The sequence below is a fragment of the Pelobates fuscus genome, unplaced genomic scaffold (genome assembly GCF_036172605.1).
Source record: "Pelobates fuscus isolate aPelFus1 unplaced genomic scaffold, aPelFus1.pri scaffold_24, whole genome shotgun sequence".
In the NCBI taxonomy this organism is placed as follows: Eukaryota; Metazoa; Chordata; class Amphibia; order Anura; family Pelobatidae; genus Pelobates; species Pelobates fuscus.
Window position 1 is genome coordinate 84,637 of NW_026961888.1, and position 20,620 is coordinate 105,256.

General features: G+C 47.6%; 8 protein-coding genes across 8 annotated transcripts; 6 read left to right on the forward strand and 2 right to left on the reverse strand.

The window, feature by feature from the left end:
• Positions 1-928: 928 nt before the first annotated feature.
• Positions 929-1,318, reverse strand: LOC134584738 (histone H2A type 2-B-like). The gene has a single exon (XM_063440571.1). The coding sequence runs from the start codon at positions 1,316-1,318 to the stop codon at positions 929-931; it is 390 nt and encodes a 129-aa protein (XP_063296641.1).
• A 295-nt stretch (positions 1,319-1,613) lies between these two features.
• Positions 1,614-1,994, forward strand: LOC134584741 (histone H2B 1.1-like). The gene has a single exon (XM_063440574.1). The coding sequence runs from the start codon at positions 1,614-1,616 to the stop codon at positions 1,992-1,994; it is 381 nt and encodes a 126-aa protein (XP_063296644.1).
• Positions 1,995-7,694: 5,700 nt separating this feature from the next.
• LOC134584747 (histone H1B-like) lies at positions 7,695-8,342 on the forward strand. The gene has a single exon (XM_063440579.1). The coding sequence runs from the start codon at positions 7,698-7,700 to the stop codon at positions 8,340-8,342; it is 645 nt and encodes a 214-aa protein (XP_063296649.1). The 5' UTR covers positions 7,695-7,697.
• An 884-nt stretch (positions 8,343-9,226) lies between these two features.
• LOC134584751 (histone H4) lies at positions 9,227-9,541 on the forward strand. The gene has a single exon (XM_063440581.1). The coding sequence runs from the start codon at positions 9,230-9,232 to the stop codon at positions 9,539-9,541; it is 312 nt and encodes a 103-aa protein (XP_063296651.1). The 5' UTR covers positions 9,227-9,229.
• Positions 9,542-11,777: 2,236 nt separating this feature from the next.
• LOC134584739 (histone H2A type 2-B-like) lies at positions 11,778-12,167 on the reverse strand. The gene has a single exon (XM_063440572.1). The coding sequence runs from the start codon at positions 12,165-12,167 to the stop codon at positions 11,778-11,780; it is 390 nt and encodes a 129-aa protein (XP_063296642.1).
• Positions 12,168-12,462: 295 nt separating this feature from the next.
• Positions 12,463-12,843, forward strand: LOC134584742 (histone H2B 1.1-like). Its single transcript, XM_063440575.1, has one exon. The coding sequence runs from the start codon at positions 12,463-12,465 to the stop codon at positions 12,841-12,843; it is 381 nt and encodes a 126-aa protein (XP_063296645.1).
• Positions 12,844-18,543: 5,700 nt separating this feature from the next.
• LOC134584746 (histone H1B-like) lies at positions 18,544-19,191 on the forward strand. Its single transcript, XM_063440578.1, has one exon. The coding sequence runs from the start codon at positions 18,547-18,549 to the stop codon at positions 19,189-19,191; it is 645 nt and encodes a 214-aa protein (XP_063296648.1). The 5' UTR covers positions 18,544-18,546.
• Positions 19,192-20,078: 887 nt separating this feature from the next.
• On the forward strand, positions 20,079-20,390 carry LOC134584805 (histone H4). Its single transcript, XM_063440628.1, has one exon. It carries the CDS (start codon positions 20,079-20,081, stop codon positions 20,388-20,390), a length of 312 nt encoding a protein of 103 aa, XP_063296698.1.
• The last annotated feature ends 230 nt before the right edge of the window (positions 20,391-20,620 follow it).

Genomic DNA, 20,620 nt, shown 5'->3' on the forward strand with positions numbered 1-20,620 from the left:
TTTTATGTTTCATTGTGTCCCACATTCTTAACAGGTTCTGTGTGCTGGGTAGTAGGGCCTCACGTGTGTGCTTAGGGCATCTATGTAACCATAATATAGCTTTGAGGTCTTGTTGAGGTGCCCAGTGGGATTCTATTGTTACCCATTGTGGGGTTTGGGTCGGGAGGTTTATTTGTGCTATGTTATGGAGGTATGCTGCTCTACAGTACGCCGTTAGATTTGGCAGGCCCAACCCCCCTTTGCTCACTGGTTGTTGCAACGTTCCCGCTGCTACCCGTACCTTTTTTCCTTCCCATATGAATGTGTTAAGGGAATGTTGCATATTTTTTAGGAACTTTTTCGGGAAATGTTCGGGAGCAGCAGGAAATGTTACAAAGCATCCACTTATTGAAACAATGTTTTCAGCCGAGAGGCCAGGCTATTAAGGCTGCGTTAACTCATCCAGCAGCACAGACAACAGAGCTGTAGCGCCGCTAGGATTTGAACGCTCATAGTAGGTTTCACCCGGCATGTCCTCCAGACAGCGGGAGAGGGGGGAATCCTGAGAGTGAGCGACATGTAGAGATGCCCCGCTTAACAAAAGAGGACCTGTACACTATATACACTTGCCCCAATTGGTATTAATTTGCTGCTGCGTTTATCATAGACATGCATGGCAGCCATTGATTTTAACTAGTTCTATAGCTGGAATGTTGGACAGGATATGGACTGCAAATGGGACTCAGTCAGTGCTGTGACAGAAGCGCCCTAATATTTTAGCTTGCCTATGAGCTGCCAGCGTGGTGTGTGTGTGTGTGTGTGTGTAGATACAGGGAACGGTTTGCGCGCAGCAGAACAATTAATCGGCTCTTTGTGGAGAACGTGGGTGGCTCTTAAAAGAGCCTTTGTGTTTGGTAGGTGAGGGAGGCAGGTGCAGCAGCTGTCCGCTTTACTTGCTCTTGGGCTTGTGGCTCTCGGTCTTCTTGGGCAGCAGCACAGCCTGGATGTTAGGCAGGACACCTCCCTGGGCGATAGTCACTCCTCCCAGCAGTTTGTTGAGCTCTTCATCGTTACGGACAGCGAGCTGGAGATGGCGGGGAATGATGCGGGTCTTTTTGTTGTCTCTAGCGGCATTCCCTGCCAGCTCCAGAATCTCAGCGGTCAGGTACTCCAGCACTGCAGCCAGATAGACGGGGGCACCGGCTCCCACACGCTCTGCATAATTGCCCTTCCTCAGCAAACGGTGGACTCTGCCGACTGGGAACTGAAGTCCCGCTCGGGATGAGCGAGTCTTCGCCTTTGCACGGGTCTTTCCACCTTGCTTTCCGCGGCCAGACATGTTTGTTCTTGATTGAATGCAAGAAGATGAAAACTCCTCCCCTACCACAGGCTATTTATAAACACACTGTGCTCTGTGATTGGATGACTTTACAAGCAGCCAATTAGAGACACGTTATACAGGGAACCAATCTATTGCTGGAGCTAGTGTTAAACAGCCGCTTCCTTACGTCATCTGACTTTAGCAACCAATCGCAGGAAGGGAAGCGGAAGGGCCTCATTTACATGGTCCGCCTATAAATAGAACCGCCGGAGCAAGCAGCTTGCTATTCGCTCGCGAGCTAACAGCGTTAATCATGCCTGATCCAGCAAAGTCCGCACCAGCCCCCAAGAAAGGCTCCAAAAAAGCCGTCACCAAGACTCAGAAGAAAGATGGCAAGAAGCGTAGAAAGAGCAGGAAGGAGAGCTATGCCATCTACGTGTACAAGGTGCTGAAGCAGGTCCATCCCGACACCGGCATCTCCTCCAAGGCAATGGGGATCATGAACTCCTTTGTCAATGATATCTTTGAGCGCATCGCAGGAGAAGCTTCTCGCCTGGCTCACTACAACAAGCGCTCCACCATCACCTCCCGGGAGATCCAGACTGCCGTGCGCCTGCTACTACCCGGAGAGCTGGCAAAGCACGCCGTGTCTGAGGGCACCAAGGCTGTCACAAAGTACACCAGCGCCAAGTAAATGTCCGCCTCCCTGACCACCCGCTAACACAAAGGCTCTTTTAAGAGCCACCCACACTGTCTCTCTCAGAGCTGGCATCACACCCATGCATCAACTCTACAGCTTACTTGCTGCCCACCACAAGCTCACGCAAACGTGTAGCTTTCCTTTCACTTAACCCTTTCCATGCTGTCCTGTAACTCTGAAGATCTCGAGCTGCTCGTGTTTGCACATTTTAGACACTTGTATCACTCACATGCTGATTTAGCCACCTAATGCTCAGTTTGCTCCGCTCTATTACTTTCAAGTCTACCTAGATACCGGACTTGATCTTAGAAGATATTCGTTGGGCGGCTGTATATCTAGTAACTGTAGATTAGGGACAGGCTTCTTATTCAGGGTAGCGCTTGAAGTCGCATTAGGGATATTATAAAAGCTGCTACTGTAGGAGATCTTATACCTAATACTTTACCAAATGGCTACATGGCCAGGGATTTCACTCGATAAGTGTATCCGTTTCTTTCTCTTTTGTTATAGCCTATTGAAACAATGTTTCACTTCATCCTGATACTGTCTATTACTATGTTGCAACTCATAGGAACTTTTTCGGGATGGGTATTTGCAATGTACGAAAGAGATATTGAATTTTGGGTATAAGTGTCATTTTTACCGCAGCTATGCGGCCTGTCCAGGATAGAAACTTTCCCTTCCATTTTTGTATGGTGTCCATGATCACTGTTCGGAGACTTTCGTAGTTTAGTTTAAATAGTCGTGCTGGGTTTCTGGGAATCTTAAGTCCCAGAAACGACACGTAGTCGTCCCTCCAGTCCAGTTGAAATGCCATTTTCAGCCTGTCCACTAGGTCACTATCCAAATTTATCCCCAAAGCTTGCGTCTTAGTGACATTTAACTTGTAGTACGAGACTGCCCCATACTCATGTATTTGTGCCATCAGGTTTGGTAAGGATATTAACGGTTGTGTAATTGTTACCAGGATATCATCCGCGAAGAGGTTTAATTTGTACTCTCTCTCTCCCAGGGTTATTCCCCGTATGGATCGGTCTGCTCTTATGGCTGCTGCCAGTGGTTCCAGCGCTAGAATGTATAGTAACGGGGATAAGGGACATCCCTGTCTCGACCCATTAGTTATCGTAATTTGTTTAGACATGAATCCAGCATTCAGTACCCTTGCCGTGGGACGGGAATACAGTGCTTTTACTGCACTCAAAAACCCCTGGGGGAATTTGTATTTGCGGAGCACAGCTTCCAGAAACGGCCAGGCAAGCCGATCAAAAGCTTTTTCGGCATCCAGGGAGAGTAGAACACCCCCTCCCCGGATCCGAAGCAGGCTGTGCACAAGGTCCACTACCTTCCTTGTGTTGTCGGATCCCTGTCTACCCGTGGTGAAGCCCACTTGGTCGTCATGTATCAGTGTGGGGATGATGTGGGTGAGCCTGGTGGCTTGGACTTTAGCATATAACTTGGTGTCAGTATTGAGCAGCGATATCGGTCTAAAGTTTTGGCTACACGTGGGGGATTTCCCTGGCTTGGGCAATGTAACAATATGCGCTTCTAGCATATCTGCGGGGGTTTTCTCTTTCTGCGTGGATACATTAAACAGGTTGGCTAGGTGTAGGGTCAAGGTGCTGGCAAATTTCTTATAGTAGGCGTTCGTGAGGCCATCCGGCCCTGGTGCTTTCCCAGGAGGGAGATGTGTGATGGCCTGCAGAATTTCGGCCTCGGTTATAGGGGCCTGTAGTGTGTTTATTTGTTCCTCTGTTAGTGAGGGTAGGGTTATTTTTTCCAGGTAGCGTTCTATGTTCCCAAGGGTTGGCTGTATGGTGTTTGGATCTTGCCCTAAATTGTACAGGGTCGTATAGTAGTCTGCAAATATGTCGCTGATGTCTTTGGGCGTTACTCTTTTCTCCCCATTGGAGTTTAGTAGGTACGGGATCTTTGTGTTCATGCTTTTTTGTGTTAGTCTTCTGGCTAGAAGTTTGCTCGCCCTATTGCCTTGTGTATATTGCGTCGCCTTGAGTTTTCTAAGGCTAAATCCCATTACTGCCAGGTCGTGTTCCCTAATGTCATTTAGTTGTTCCTTTATTTTCGTCTGTAGCATTGGTGACGGGGTCAGTTGGTTTTGTTTGTTGAGGCTATACAGTGTTTTCAGCCAGCTTTTCATTTTTGCCTGAGATTTCTGTTTCAGTGCGCTAGCTTTCCCTATGATTAATCCTCTGATTACTGGTTTGTGTGCTTGCCAGAGGGTTTCTGGGGAAATGTCTGGGTGTGTGTTCGTCTCAAAATACTGTTTAATGTCTTCCCCTAAACGCTCGCAGAAACGCTCATCATGTAGTATGGACTCATTCAGGCGCCAAGGGCTGCGATGTTTGTAGTCATAGGCATCCTGTAGTTCTAGGGTTATGGGGGCATGATCGGACCACGTGATGGTACCTATGGAGCAGGCCTTAAGCTGATTTAGGAATGAGCCTTTTATGTAAAACCCGTCTATGCGAGAATACGTGTTGTGTGCTTGAGAAAAGAAAGTATAATCTCTCTCTTCCGGGTGTAGCACCCTCCATGCGTCGTATAAGTCATGGTCTCTAAATAGTCGCGTTAGAGGTTTACATTCTCGTGTCAGTGTTGTGGACCTGGGTGTGTGTGGGGGGACCGTGGTGTCCCATCGCGGATCCAGAATGTGGTTCAGATCTCCACATATGGTGGTAACGCCTCTTTGAACCGGTGTGATTTGTGCAATCAGTTTATGCAAAAAATTTCTCTGATTTGTGTTGGGTGCATACATGTTGATTATCGTGTGTTCCAGATTATTAATTTCACACACTAGTATTATATATCTCCCTTGCGGGTCTATAGATTCGTATAACAGCTTAAAGGACACATCTCTACTGATTAAGATAGATACTCCCCTAGTTTTTGATGTGTAGGTGCTATGGTACTGCGTGGGGAATTGTGCCCGTGCTATGGTTATGGTCTGTTTAAGGTGGGTTTCTTGTAGGCATACAACATCGGGGTGTATTTTGTGCAGATCTCTGGTCAGGCAGTGGCGTTTCACCGGGGTATTCAACCCCTTTACATTATGACAGTATATTCTCATGTTCTATTGGGTATACTGGCGGTTGTTTCGTGGGTCATTGGGTGGCAAGATTTGTCTGTAGGTGCTACCTTCTTTAGTGAGTATCCTGATCCTAAGGGCTCGTGTAGCAGTCCCGCTGCTCATTCCCCATGTGACCAACTTTATTCTCTGGAGGTTCCCTGACATAGGTGTATGCTCTCCCTGATTTGCGCTTGTCTTGTGCTTAAGGGTTGACCTGCGGACTGGTCCCTGTTTGGAGGGTGAGGGTTGGAGAGGTGGGTATAGGTAGGGTGCAACAGTAATGCAGTCTTTTTCCATAACATAGGAAGAAATCATTACAACATTTAACATATATACAGTAAAATCAAGATCAGTGTACATTTCCCAATGAAGGGTGAGGCACTAACTAGATAGTGCCGGGTAGGAGCGTGGTAGTCGTGTGCGTGTATAAGAAGTAGAGATCAGTGGGTGAGCTCGCTAGGCCCGATATGTGCTGTCATTCATCACATGACAGCCATGTCCGTGTCGTGTGTTGATTACTTATCGGTAGATGCGGGTGAAGCCTGGGTTCTTTCTTCCCTTACAATGGCAGCCTGCTTCTACCAGTGTGTGCAACTACTTTTTTTTTTTTTTGTTTTGTTTGTAACGTGTCTCTGCCCTATCAATAGGCACTTTTTTACCCACGGGAACTATCTCTCGTTCCCGGTATCGTCTATACGTTGTTTCATCTGTTTGCATGTGTGTGGTGCAGCCTCATGGTATAGCCTTGTGTTATGCGGATGTGTGGTGTAATTATACTTGCGACTCGTTGGATGACCAGTCTTGGTCGGGACCTCGTTTGGTACCGCAACAGAGTCCATATATTTGTCAGTCAGTTCATTTTTTTTGCTTTTTCCACTCCGGTGGCATTCTGGCTCGTGGTGCAGCGTTCTTTCCCTCTGGGTTCGTTGCAATGTTCCAGCTGCGCAGGATTTTCCGACCCTCCTCTGGTGTGCTGGCCGTCGTCACCGTACCGTTTCTCCTTATTAGAAGGCGGATTGGGTATCCCCATCTGTATTGCACATCGTTCTGTCGCAGTGCTTCCGTGATGTCTTTGAATTCTTTTCTCTTTTGAAGTGTGGCCGCTGATAGATCAGTGAATACTTTGATGTGTCTGTATTTCTGTGGCAATTCACGTTCTCCCCTTGTGGCTTGTAGTAGTGCCTCTTTTACATGGAAGTAGTGCAGATGTGTGAGCACATCCCTGGGGGTATCTTGTGGTAGGAACGTTGGCTTTTGGACCCTGTGGTACCTGTCTAAAAGTAGTACCTCTGCGGGCAGGTCTGGTGCTAGTTCTTTAAAGTACCCTATCAGGAACGCATGGAGCTCCTGCTGCTTCACTTCTTCAGAGATGCCTCTTATTCGTAAGTTCTGGCGCCTAGAGCGATCCTCTAGGTCCATTACCTTGCGCTGTGTGAATTCCAATTGTTGCTGTACATGCTGCATCTGGTCAGCCATGTCATTATGTGCTGCAGCTTGGTCTTCCACTCTCTGTTCCACATGTGTTGTCCTGTCTCCCAGTTCTTGCACTTCTTTGCGAAGTTCCCGCAGGGTGCTCTGGATTGAGGTGAGAATTTTGCTGGACATGTCGTCCAGACAGCTCTGCAGGAAATCCTGCGTGACAGGCAGGTTTTGCGGCCCAGGAGACGATTGCAGCGGCACTGTGTCATTCCCGCCGTCGCCATCTTGGTCCCGTTCCGTGAGGCCTGAAGTTTTAGGCGTCGATGTACGGGTCTGAAAAAAGTCGGATCGGTCCGTTTTTTCCGTTTGTTTTTTCTGCTTCGTGTTAGCCATGATGTTTCCCAGTAGTCAGGTCTTTTGGAGTCAGCGATAAGCTTTTTTCTTAGCTTTGTTGGGCCGGCGGCTTGCGGAGCTCAGATCAGTGCGACCATCCGCGTTGCTCGCTAGGCCACGCCCCCACAGTGTGTGTGTTTTAATATAACTGGTCTTAGTTGTTGTTAGAGGGTAAACATAGATATATAACATACAATTATGTAATTATGTAATTTAAAAATTGCCACGACTAAGAGCTCTTCTGCTATGATCTTACTACATCCTACCTGAGCTACCTGTCTGAACAAACGAGGATCAAAATCCCTTTTCTCTGTTTCTTTACGACACGAGCTTCAACCCACCTTGATAACACGGGCCCCTTCCCTTTCTTGCATAAGAGTGAGAAAGAAAACCTTGGAATATATTCTTTTAATAGTTATCACAGTAATGTTTGTGGAGAACATCAGGCTCATCCCAAAGGAGATGTGTCAGCTTTCACCGGCTCTGCTAGATCGTGACAACCCTCGGGACCCATGGAGCTGCTAATGAATTCTTGGTTAGATAGTTTAGTACATTCCACGATAGATGGCATCGACCTCCGTCCTCTTATTTTACCTAAATGTATTCGTTTTATCCATTCGGAAACACAGTGTGAGAGCAGAGTGTGAAAAGATGGAGTAGGGACAGTGGAGGGTGTGTCATAAGACTGTATCCAATCAGAGCGTGGTTAGATCAGCCAATAAGATGCTAGCTGGAGATGTATAATTTGGAGGCTGCTGCGGGCGCGTATTATTGCTTGATCTTCATAGAGAATAGTGACCATGTCTGAAGCCGCCCCAGCTCCCGCCGCCGCACCTGCGGTAGAAAGCGCCTCCAAGAAGAAGCAGCCCAAGAAAGCAGCCGGTGTCAAGAAAGCCGCTAAGCCCTCCGGTCCTAGCGTGTCCGAGCTCATTGTCAAAGCTGTGTCCGCTTCTAAAGAGCGCAGCGGGGTGTCCCTGGCAGCTCTGAAGAAGGCTTTGGCTGCTTCTGGTTATGATGTGGAAAAGAATAACAGCCGCCTCAAGCTGGCTCTCAAGGGCTTGGTGACTAAAAGCACTCTCGTCCAGGTCAAAGGAAGCGGAGCTTCCGGCTCCTTCAAGCTCAACAAAAAGCAGGCGGAGAGCAAGGACAAGGCTACCAAGAAAAAGGCACCGGCTAAAGTCAAGAAGCCTGCCCCGAAGAAAGCCACCAAGTCTCCAGCCAAACCTAAGAAGGTAGCTGCAAAGAGCCCGAAAAAGGCCAAAAAGCCGGCCGCCTCCGCTAAAAAGGCCACCAAAAGTCCGAAGAAAGTCAAAGCCGCCAAGCCCAAGAAGGTAGTGAAAAGCCCGGCTAAGAAGACCGTGAAGAGCCCTGCCAAAAAGGCAGCCAAACCCAAAGCCGCAAAGAGTCCTGCAAAGGCTAAAAAGGCAGCTCCCAAAAAGAAATAAGCCTTGCTCGCATTTAATTTTATTTTCCAAACCCCAAAGGCTCTTGTAAGAGCCACCACATTCTCATTTCAGAGCTATATATCAGTGATGGCAACGTGTTTGTTTTGGTGTCATGTCACACATATCGTTCCCCCTCCATCCCTCATTCTAAAGTCAGGAATAACCTAATGAATCCTGTAATCCCAGCATCTAGTGCTCGAAAAGATTACACAGGAATGTATCTTGTCGGTGTGGCTAAGTCCCCGTATACCAGTGCTACACTTGAGCGTTGATTTTTTTTATTTTTTTTTGGCTTAGAAATTCCCTCCGTTCTAAGATACTGAGGGTGTTTCTTCATTAAATTGCGAAAGGCCAGTTTTAGTGAGAAACGCATATAATATATAGAATATCACACAGTGTCCTTCCAGACTAGATTTAATGTTATTGCCTTTTTCAGTAAGATAATAAAGCAGAACATATTTTAGGGATTGCGATTTTGTACATGGTGATAATAAAAGGGACTGTCCTCGTCCTCTCTCCACGTGTGAAACGGGCGCTTATTTCGATATTCAAAGAGTGATAAAGCCCAAGAAATGATACCTTGTGCAGTAGCTAAGCCGACTATCAAAGAAACACTAAAGACATGATAAAATGATTATACTTCAAAAGACTTCACGATTGTGAAATCTTTTGAAGCATAAACAGCTTTGGTTTTAAAAGCCAGAACCATTTCGAGCACGGAAGGAGAGGGTTAAGCATATTATTGAGAGGAAAAAAAAAAGTGAAGGGGCGTGTTTAAAACGCCCGCCTCCTTTGCTGCAGGTCCCCATACGGTCCGTCCGAGGAGTATATAAGGAAGAGCTTTGCACAGCATCTCATATCGTTCGTGCAGAAAGAAGAGCAGAACCATGTCTGGCAGAGGCAAAGGAGGAAAGGGTCTCGGAAAAGGTGGCGCTAAGCGTCACAGGAAGGTTCTTCGTGACAACATCCAGGGCATTACCAAGCCTGCAATTCGTCGCCTTGCTCGCAGGGGAGGCGTGAAGCGTATTTCCGGCCTCATCTATGAGGAGACTCGCGGGGTGCTGAAGGTATTCCTGGAGAACGTCATCCGGGACGCCGTCACTTACACCGAGCATGCCAAGAGGAAGACTGTCACCGCCATGGACGTAGTTTATGCTCTTAAGCGCCAGGGCCGCACTCTCTATGGCTTCGGAGGTTAAAACTCGGGCTTGACTTTACCGCACACCCCATTAACCCAAAGGCCCTTTTCAGGGCCACCCACTTTTTCACTAAAAGACTGAACCTAATCACTTTAACCCCTTCCACACCTGATAAATTGCCTGCTATCTACATAGATACACCGAGAAGGAGATAGTAGTAGAGGCTGCTCCCAAACATCTAGACGGGAAAGGTTGCTAAACACTGTATTTGTAGACCGCATTTTTGAACCATCGGAGGATTTGGAGCCGCCTTCTGTTAATGGTAGGGGATGTAAAAAAATATGAGCAAGTACGTACACACACACTGTCAAGAAAGCTCTGGTTTTGGTGTATTGTTACTGTTGCCTACATTTAATACATGCTTGCAGCCACTTAAATAGAAACATTGTTACTAGCTTTGCATATGCACTCCTGTGTTAACTATGTATTCTCCTCTAAGCGAAAAAGTAGTCTTTTTCCTGCTGCCTCTCCACACGATGGATTCTAAATAGTGAAGTTATTGTAAAATCGCCAGTGAAATAGACCAGCAGAGATGATGGCTACATCGTTGCCTGACGTGAAAATGGGATATGTGGGGACATTTGAGCATTGTAGTGTGTGGGCTCCGTAGCTAGCCCGCTCAAAGTCACAGGCTAAAAGACACGTTTTTATGAATGTGTTGGAGCTCGTTCGAGTGCAGATTTGGTGGCTCTTAAAAGAGCCTTTGTGTTTTGTGTTAGCAGGTTTCAACTTAAGCACGTTCGCCTCGGATCCTACGAGCCAGCTGGATGTCTTTGGGCATGATTGTGACCCTCTTAGCGTGGATGGCGCACAAGTTGGTATCCTCAAAAAGACCAACCAGGTAAGCCTCGCTAGCCTCTTGCAGAGCCATGACAGCAGAGCTCTGGAAGCGCAGATCAGTCTTGAAATCCTGAGCGATCTCACGGACAAGGCGCTGGAAGGGCAGCTTGCGGATGAGCAGCTCGGTGGACTTCTGATAACGGCGGATCTCCCTGAGAGCCACAGTTCCTGGACGGTAACGGTGAGGCTTTTTCACTCCCCCGGTAGCTGGGGCGCTCTTTCTAGCAGCTTTGGTGGCTAGCTGCTTGCGGGGAGCCTTGCCTCCGGTCGACTTACGGGCTGTCTGCTTAGTTCTGGCCATTGTAGCAAAACGAAAGGGAATGAACGCTGCTCGCTGTAGCCTGGGCTTTATAGCCGATACGGCGTTTTCATTGGTTCATCAAGTGGGTGGTATGTTCTGATTGGCTGAAAACAAATAGTAAACCATTTCAAAATACCCGCTCAAATCAACTGCTTCTCATCCCCTCCCCCACATTCAAAATGCCCGCTCAAATCAACTGCTTCATCCCCTCCCCCCTCCTCCATCTATTGAGACCACGCGCCCAAAGAAGGGATCTAAGCCTTTAGTGACCCTTCCTGTCCTGACAGCATTTATTATAGACGCTACTAGTTGAAAGGAATGGCAGTGGGCAGTAATGGACGTATTCCTCCCAACATACTTATTAATAGCTGTATAGGCTTTATCGAGGGGGAGGGGTGCATGGGACATTGACCTCTTACACATGCAGAAAGGCCGCTTCTTTCGATGGGATAGAAGCCACGTCTGATAAAGGACTTTCACTCACAGGACGCTCAGTAGCCATACAAATGAGCTCCAGGAGACAGAGCAGCAGGAAATGTTACAAAGCATCCACTTATTGAAACAATGTTTTCAGCCGAGAGGCCAGGCTATTAAGGCTGCGTTAACTCATCCAGCAGCACAGACAACAGAGCTGTAGCGCCGCTAGGATTTGAACGCTCATAGTAGGTTTCACCCGGCATGTCCTCCAGACAGCGGGAGAGGGGGGAATCCTGAGAGTGAGCGACATGTAGAGATGCCCCGCTTAACAAAAGAGGACCTGTACACTATATACACTTGCCCCAATTGGTATTAATTTGCTGCTGCGTTTATCATAGACATGCATGGCAGCCATTGATTTTAACTAGTTCTATAGCTGGAATGTTGGACAGGATATGGACTGCAAATGGGACTCAGTCAGTGCTGTGACAGAAGCGCCCTAATATTTTAGCTTGCCTATGAGCTGCCAGCGTGGTGTGTGTGTGTGTGTGTGTAGATACAGGGAACGGTTTGCGCGCAGCAGAACAATTAATCGGCTCTTTGTGGAGAACGTGGGTGGCTCTTAAAAGAGCCTTTGTGTTTGGTAGGTGAGGGAGGCAGGTGCAGCAGCTGTCCGCTTTACTTGCTCTTGGGCTTGTGGCTCTCGGTCTTCTTGGGCAGCAGCACAGCCTGGATGTTAGGCAGGACACCTCCCTGGGCGATAGTCACTCCTCCCAGCAGTTTGTTGAGCTCTTCATCGTTACGGACAGCGAGCTGGAGATGGCGGGGAATGATGCGGGTCTTTTTGTTGTCTCTAGCGGCATTCCCTGCCAGCTCCAGAATCTCAGCGGTCAGGTACTCCAGCACTGCAGCCAGATAGACGGGGGCACCGGCTCCCACACGCTCTGCATAATTGCCCTTCCTCAGCAAACGGTGGACTCTGCCGACTGGGAACTGAAGTCCCGCTCGGGATGAGCGAGTCTTCGCCTTTGCACGGGTCTTTCCACCTTGCTTTCCGCGGCCAGACATGTTTGTTCTTGATTGAATGCAAGAAGATGAAAACTCCTCCCCTACCACAGGCTATTTATAAACACACTGTGCTCTGTGATTGGATGACTTTACAAGCAGCCAATTAGAGACACGTTATACAGGGAACCAATCTATTGCTGGAGCTAGTGTTAAACAGCCGCTTCCTTACGTCATCTGACTTTAGCAACCAATCGCAGGAAGGGAAGCGGAAGGGCCTCATTTACATGGTCCGCCTATAAATAGAACCGCCGGAGCAAGCAGCTTGCTATTCGCTCGCGAGCTAACAGCGTTAATCATGCCTGATCCAGCAAAGTCCGCACCAGCCCCCAAGAAAGGCTCCAAAAAAGCCGTCACCAAGACTCAGAAGAAAGATGGCAAGAAGCGTAGAAAGAGCAGGAAGGAGAGCTATGCCATCTACGTGTACAAGGTGCTGAAGCAGGTCCATCCCGACACCGGCATCTCCTCCAAGGCAATGGGGATCATGAACTCCTTTGTCAATGATATCTTTGAGCGCATCGCAGGAGAAGCTTCTCGCCTGGCTCACTACAACAAGCGCTCCACCATCACCTCCCGGGAGATCCAGACTGCCGTGCGCCTGCTACTACCCGGAGAGCTGGCAAAGCACGCCGTGTCTGAGGGCACCAAGGCTGTCACAAAGTACACCAGCGCCAAGTAAATGTCCGCCTCCCTGACCACCCGCTAACACAAAGGCTCTTTTAAGAGCCACCCACACTGTCTCTCTCAGAGCTGGCATCACACCCATGCATCAACTCTACAGCTTACTTGCTGCCCACCACAAGCTCACGCAAACGTGTAGCTTTCCTTTCACTTAACCCTTTCCATGCTGTCCTGTAACTCTGAAGATCTCGAGCTGCTCGTGTTTGCACATTTTAGACACTTGTATCACTCACATGCTGATTTAGCCACCTAATGCTCAGTTTGCTCCGCTCTATTACTTTCAAGTCTACCTAGATACCGGACTTGATCTTAGAAGATATTCGTTGGGCGGCTGTATATCTAGTAACTGTAGATTAGGGACAGGCTTCTTATTCAGGGTAGCGCTTGAAGTCGCATTAGGGATATTATAAAAGCTGCTACTGTAGGAGATCTTATACCTAATACTTTACCAAATGGCTACATGGCCAGGGATTTCACTCGATAAGTGTATCCGTTTCTTTCTCTTTTGTTATAGCCTATTGAAACAATGTTTCACTTCATCCTGATACTGTCTATTACTATGTTGCAACTCATAGGAACTTTTTCGGGATGGGTATTTGCAATGTACGAAAGAGATATTGAATTTTGGGTATAAGTGTCATTTTTACCGCAGCTATGCGGCCTGTCCAGGATAGAAACTTTCCCTTCCATTTTTGTATGGTGTCCATGATCACTGTTCGGAGACTTTCGTAGTTTAGTTTAAATAGTCGTGCTGGGTTTCTGGGAATCTTAAGTCCCAGAAACGACACGTAGTCGTCCCTCCAGTCCAGTTGAAATGCCATTTTCAGCCTGTCCACTAGGTCACTATCCAAATTTATCCCCAAAGCTTGCGTCTTAGTGACATTTAACTTGTAGTACGAGACTGCCCCATACTCATGTATTTGTGCCATCAGGTTTGGTAAGGATATTAACGGTTGTGTAATTGTTACCAGGATATCATCCGCGAAGAGGTTTAATTTGTACTCTCTCTCTCCCAGGGTTATTCCCCGTATGGATCGGTCTGCTCTTATGGCTGCTGCCAGTGGTTCCAGCGCTAGAATGTATAGTAACGGGGATAAGGGACATCCCTGTCTCGACCCATTAGTTATCGTAATTTGTTTAGACATGAATCCAGCATTCAGTACCCTTGCCGTGGGACGGGAATACAGTGCTTTTACTGCACTCAAAAACCCCTGGGGGAATTTGTATTTGCGGAGCACAGCTTCCAGAAACGGCCAGGCAAGCCGATCAAAAGCTTTTTCGGCATCCAGGGAGAGTAGAACACCCCCTCCCCGGATCCGAAGCAGGCTGTGCACAAGGTCCACTACCTTCCTTGTGTTGTCGGATCCCTGTCTACCCGTGGTGAAGCCCACTTGGTCGTCATGTATCAGTGTGGGGATGATGTGGGTGAGCCTGGTGGCTTGGACTTTAGCATATAACTTGGTGTCAGTATTGAGCAGCGATATCGGTCTAAAGTTTTGGCTACACGTGGGGGATTTCCCTGGCTTGGGCAATGTAACAATATGCGCTTCTAGCATATCTGCGGGGGTTTTCTCTTTCTGCGTGGATACATTAAACAGGTTGGCTAGGTGTAGGGTCAAGGTGCTGGCAAATTTCTTATAGTAGGCGTTCGTGAGGCCATCCGGCCCTGGTGCTTTCCCAGGAGGGAGATGTGTGATGGCCTGCAGAATTTCGGCCTCGGTTATAGGGGCCTGTAGTGTGTTTATTTGTTCCTCTGTTAGTGAGGGTAGGGTTATTTTTTCCAGGTAGCGTTCTATGTTCCCAAGGGTTGGCTGTATGGTGTTTGGATCTTGCCCTAAATTGTACAGGGTCGTATAGTAGTCTGCAAATATGTCGCTGATGTCTTTGGGCGTTACTCTTTTCTCCCCATTGGAGTTTAGTAGGTACGGGATCTTTGTGTTCATGCTTTTTTGTGTTAGTCTTCTGGCTAGAAGTTTGCTCGCCCTATTGCCTTGTGTATATTGCGTCGCCTTGAGTTTTCTAAGGCTAAATCCCATTACTGCCAGGTCGTGTTCCCTAATGTCATTTAGTTGTTCCTTTATTTTCGTCTGTAGCATTGGTGACGGGGTCAGTTGGTTTTGTTTGTTGAGGCTATACAGTGTTTTCAGCCAGCTTTTCATTTTTGCCTGAGATTTCTGTTTCAGTGCGCTAGCTTTCCCTATGATTAATCCTCTGATTACTGGTTTGTGTGCTTGCCAGAGGGTTTCTGGGGAAATGTCTGGGTGTGTGTTCGTCTCAAAATACTGTTTAATGTCTTCCCCTAAACGCTCGCAGAAACGCTCATCATGTAGTATGGACTCATTCAGGCGCCAAGGGCTGCGATGTTTGTAGTCATAGGCATCCTGTAGTTCTAGGGTTATGGGGGCATGATCGGACCACGTGATGGTACCTATGGAGCAGGCCTTAAGCTGATTTAGGAATGAGCCTTTTATGTAAAACCCGTCTATGCGAGAATACGTGTTGTGTGCTTGAGAAAAGAAAGTATAATCTCTCTCTTCCGGGTGTAGCACCCTCCATGCGTCGTATAAGTCATGGTCTCTAAATAGTCGCGTTAGAGGTTTACATTCTCGTGTCAGTGTTGTGGACCTGGGTGTGTGTGGGGGGACCGTGGTGTCCCATCGCGGATCCAGAATGTGGTTCAGATCTCCACATATGGTGGTAACGCCTCTTTGAACCGGTGTGATTTGTGCAATCAGTTTATGCAAAAAATTTCTCTGATTTGTGTTGGGTGCATACATGTTGATTATCGTGTGTTCCAGATTATTAATTTCACACACTAGTATTATATATCTCCCTTGCGGGTCTATAGATTCGTATAACAGCTTAAAGGACACATCTCTACTGATTAAGATAGATACTCCCCTAGTTTTTGATGTGTAGGTGCTATGGTACTGCGTGGGGAATTGTGCCCGTGCTATGGTTATGGTCTGTTTAAGGTGGGTTTCTTGTAGGCATACAACATCGGGGTGTATTTTGTGCAGATCTCTGGTCAGGCAGTGGCGTTTCACCGGGGTATTCAACCCCTTTACATTATGACAGTATATTCTCATGTTCTATTGGGTATACTGGCGGTTGTTTCGTGGGTCATTGGGTGGCAAGATTTGTCTGTAGGTGCTACCTTCTTTAGTGAGTATCCTGATCCTAAGGGCTCGTGTAGCAGTCCCGCTGCTCATTCCCCATGTGACCAACTTTATTCTCTGGAGGTTCCCTGACATAGGTGTATGCTCTCCCTGATTTGCGCTTGTCTTGTGCTTAAGGGTTGACCTGCGGACTGGTCCCTGTTTGGAGGGTGAGGGTTGGAGAGGTGGGTATAGGTAGGGTGCAACAGTAATGCAGTCTTTTTCCATAACATAGGAAGAAATCATTACAACATTTAACATATATACAGTAAAATCAAGATCAGTGTACATTTCCCAATGAAGGGTGAGGCACTAACTAGATAGTGCCGGGTAGGAGCGTGGTAGTCGTGTGCGTGTATAAGAAGTAGAGATCAGTGGGTGAGCTCGCTAGGCCCGATATGTGCTGTCATTCATCACATGACAGCCATGTCCGTGTCGTGTGTTGATTACTTATCGGTAGATGCGGGTGAAGCCTGGGTTCTTTCTTCCCTTACAATGGCAGCCTGCTTCTACCAGTGTGTGCAACTACTTTTTTTTTTTTTTGTTTTGTTTGTAACGTGTCTCTGCCCTATCAATAGGCACTTTTTTACCCACGGGAACTATCTCTCGTTCCCGGTATCGTCTATACGTTGTTTCATCTGTTTGCATGTGTGTGGTGCAGCCTCATGGTATAGCCTTGTGTTATGCGGATGTGTGGTGTAATTATACTTGCGACTCGTTGGATGACCAGTCTTGGTCGGGACCTCGTTTGGTACCGCAACAGAGTCCATATATTTGTCAGTCAGTTCATTTTTTTTGCTTTTTCCACTCCGGTGGCATTCTGGCTCGTGGTGCAGCGTTCTTTCCCTCTGGGTTCGTTGCAATGTTCCAGCTGCGCAGGATTTTCCGACCCTCCTCTGGTGTGCTGGCCGTCGTCACCGTACCGTTTCTCCTTATTAGAAGGCGGATTGGGTATCCCCATCTGTATTGCACATCGTTCTGTCGCAGTGCTTCCGTGATGTCTTTGAATTCTTTTCTCTTTTGAAGTGTGGCCGCTGATAGATCAGTGAATACTTTGATGTGTCTGTATTTCTGTGGCAATTCACGTTCTCCCCTTGTGGCTTGTAGTAGTGCCTCTTTTACATGGAAGTAGTGCAGATGTGTGAGCACATCCCTGGGGGTATCTTGTGGTAGGAACGTTGGCTTTTGGACCCTGTGGTACCTGTCTAAAAGTAGTACCTCTGCGGGCAGGTCTGGTGCTAGTTCTTTAAAGTACCCTATCAGGAACGCATGGAGCTCCTGCTGCTTCACTTCTTCAGAGATGCCTCTTATTCGTAAGTTCTGGCGCCTAGAGCGATCCTCTAGGTCCATTACCTTGCGCTGTGTGAATTCCAATTGTTGCTGTACATGCTGCATCTGGTCAGCCATGTCATTATGTGCTGCAGCTTGGTCTTCCACTCTCTGTTCCACATGTGTTGTCCTGTCTCCCAGTTCTTGCACTTCTTTGCGAAGTTCCCGCAGGGTGCTCTGGATTGAGGTGAGAATTTTGCTGGACATGTCGTCCAGACAGCTCTGCAGGAAATCCTGCGTGACAGGCAGGTTTTGCGGCCCAGGAGACGATTGCAGCGGCACTGTGTCATTCCCGCCGTCGCCATCTTGGTCCCGTTCCGTGAGGCCTGAAGTTTTAGGCGTCGATGTACGGGTCTGAAAAAAGTCGGATCGGTCCGTTTTTTCCGTTTGTTTTTTCTGCTTCGTGTTAGCCATGATGTTTCCCAGTAGTCAGGTCTTTTGGAGTCAGCGATAAGCTTTTTTCTTAGCTTTGTTGGGCCGGCGGCTTGCGGAGCTCAGATCAGTGCGACCATCCGCGTTGCTCGCTAGGCCACGCCCCCACAGTGTGTGTGTTTTAATATAACTGGTCTTAGTTGTTGTTAGAGGGTAAACATAGATATATAACATACAATTATGTAATTATGTAATTTAAAAATTGCCACGACTAAGAGCTCTTCTGCTATGATCTTACTACATCCTACCTGAGCTACCTGTCTGAACAAACGAGGATCAAAATCCCTTTTCTCTGTTTCTTTACGACACGAGCTTCAACCCACCTTGATAACACGGGCCCCTTCCCTTTCTTGCATAAGAGTGAGAAAGAAAACCTTGGAATATATTCTTTTAATAGTTATCACAGTAATGTTTGTGGAGAACATCAGGCTCATCCCAAAGGAGATGTGTCAGCTTTCACCGGCTCTGCTAGATCGTGACAACCCTCGGGACCCATGGAGCTGCTAATGAATTCTTGGTTAGATAGTTTAGTACATTCCACGATAGATGGCATCGACCTCCGTCCTCTTATTTTACCTAAATGTATTCGTTTTATCCATTCGGAAACACAGTGTGAGAGCAGAGTGTGAAAAGATGGAGTAGGGACAGTGGAGGGTGTGTCATAAGACTGTATCCAATCAGAGCGTGGTTAGATCAGCCAATAAGATGCTAGCTGGAGATGTATAATTTGGAGGCTGCTGCGGGCGCGTATTATTGCTTGATCTTCATAGAGAATAGTGACCATGTCTGAAGCCGCCCCAGCTCCCGCCGCCGCACCTGCGGTAGAAAGCGCCTCCAAGAAGAAGCAGCCCAAGAAAGCAGCCGGTGTCAAGAAAGCCGCTAAGCCCTCCGGTCCTAGCGTGTCCGAGCTCATTGTCAAAGCTGTGTCCGCTTCTAAAGAGCGCAGCGGGGTGTCCCTGGCAGCTCTGAAGAAGGCTTTGGCTGCTTCTGGTTATGATGTGGAAAAGAATAACAGCCGCCTCAAGCTGGCTCTCAAGGGCTTGGTGACTAAAAGCACTCTCGTCCAGGTCAAAGGAAGCGGAGCTTCCGGCTCCTTCAAGCTCAACAAAAAGCAGGCGGAGAGCAAGGACAAGGCTACCAAGAAAAAGGCACCGGCTAAAGTCAAGAAGCCTGCCCCGAAGAAAGCCACCAAGTCTCCAGCCAAACCTAAGAAGGTAGCTGCAAAGAGCCCGAAAAAGGCCAAAAAGCCGGCCGCCTCCGCTAAAAAGGCCACCAAAAGTCCGAAGAAAGTCAAAGCCGCCAAGCCCAAGAAGGTAGTGAAAAGCCCGGCTAAGAAGACCGTGAAGAGCCCTGCCAAAAAGGCAGCCAAACCCAAAGCCGCAAAGAGTCCTGCAAAGGCTAAAAAGGCAGCTCCCAAAAAGAAATAAGCCTTGCTCGCATTTAATTTTATTTTCCAAACCCCAAAGGCTCTTGTAAGAGCCACCACATTCTCATTTCAGAGCTATATATCAGTGATGGCAACGTGTTTGTTTTGGTGTCATGTCACACATATCGTTCCCCCTCCATCCCTCATTCTAAAGTCAGGAATAACCTAATGAATCCTGTAATCCCAGCATCTAGTGCTCGAAAAGATTACACAGGAATGTATCTTGTCGGTGTGGCTAAGTCCCCGTATACCAGTGCTACACTTGAGCGTTGATTTTTTTTATTTTTTTTTGGCTTAGAAATTCCCTCCGTTCTAAGATACTGAGGGTGTTTCTTCATTAAATTGCGAAAGGCCAGTTTTAGTGAGAAACGCATATAATATATAGAATATCACACAGTGTCCTTCCAGACTAGATTTAATGTTATTGCCTTTTTCAGTAAGATAATAAAGCAGAACATATTTTAGGGATTGCGATTTTGTACATGGTGATAATAAAAGGGACTGTCCTCGTCCTCTCTCCACGTGTGAAACGGGCGCTTATTTCGATATTCAAAGAGTGATAAAGCCCAAGAAATGATACCTTGTGCAGTAGCTAAGCCGACTATCAAAGAAACACTAAAGACATGATAAAATGATTATACTTCAAAAGACTTCACGATTGTGAAATCTTTTGAAGCATAAACAGCTTTGGTTTTAAAAGCCAGAACCATTTCGAGCACGGAAGGAGAGGGTTAAGCATATTATTGAGAGGAAAAAAAAAAGTGAAGGGGCGTGTTTAAAACGCCCGCCTCCTTTGCTGCAGGTCCCCATACGGTCCGTCCGAGGAGTATATAAGGAAGAGCTTTGCACAGCATCTCATATCGTTCGTGCAGAAAGAAGAGCAGAACCATGTCTGGCAGAGGCAAAGGAGGAAAGGGTCTCGGAAAAGGTGGCGCTAAGCGTCACAGGAAGGTTCTTCGTGACAACATCCAGGGCATTACCAAGCCTGCAATTCGTCGCCTTGCTCGCAGGGGAGGCGTGAAGCGTATTTCCGGCCTCATCTATGAGGAGACTCGCGGGGTGCTGAAGGTATTCCTGGAGAACGTCATCCGGGACGCCGTCACTTACACCGAGCATGCCAAGAGGAAGACTGTCACCGCCATGGACGTAGTTTATGCTCTTAAGCGCCAGGGCCGCACTCTCTATGGCTTCGGAGGTTAAAACTCGGGCTTGACTTTACCGCACACCCCATTAACCCAAAGGCCCTTTTCAGGGCCACCCACTTTTTCACTAAAAGACTGAACCTAATCACTTTAACCCCTTCCACACCTGATAAATTGCCTGCTATCTACATAGATACACCGAGAAGGAGATAGTAGTAGAGGCTGCTCCCAAACATCTAGACGGGAAAGGTTGCTAAACACTGTATTTGTAGACCGCATTTTTGAACC

What these genes read in the sequence shown, in the direction of transcription:
- LOC134584738 (XM_063440571.1), bottom strand. Translation starts at nt 1,318, where the DNA reads ATGTCTGGCCGCGGAAAGCAAGGTGGAAAGACCCGTGCAAAGGCGAAG.
- LOC134584741 (XM_063440574.1), top strand. Translation starts at nt 1,614, where the DNA reads ATGCCTGATCCAGCAAAGTCCGCACCAGCCCCCAAGAAAGGCTCCAAA.
- LOC134584747 (XM_063440579.1), top strand. Translation starts at nt 7,698, where the DNA reads ATGTCTGAAGCCGCCCCAGCTCCCGCCGCCGCACCTGCGGTAGAAAGC.
- LOC134584751 (XM_063440581.1), top strand. Translation starts at nt 9,230, where the DNA reads ATGTCTGGCAGAGGCAAAGGAGGAAAGGGTCTCGGAAAAGGTGGCGCT.
- LOC134584739 (XM_063440572.1), bottom strand. Translation starts at nt 12,167, where the DNA reads ATGTCTGGCCGCGGAAAGCAAGGTGGAAAGACCCGTGCAAAGGCGAAG.
- LOC134584742 (XM_063440575.1), top strand. Translation starts at nt 12,463, where the DNA reads ATGCCTGATCCAGCAAAGTCCGCACCAGCCCCCAAGAAAGGCTCCAAA.
- LOC134584746 (XM_063440578.1), top strand. Translation starts at nt 18,547, where the DNA reads ATGTCTGAAGCCGCCCCAGCTCCCGCCGCCGCACCTGCGGTAGAAAGC.
- LOC134584805 (XM_063440628.1), top strand. Translation starts at nt 20,079, where the DNA reads ATGTCTGGCAGAGGCAAAGGAGGAAAGGGTCTCGGAAAAGGTGGCGCT.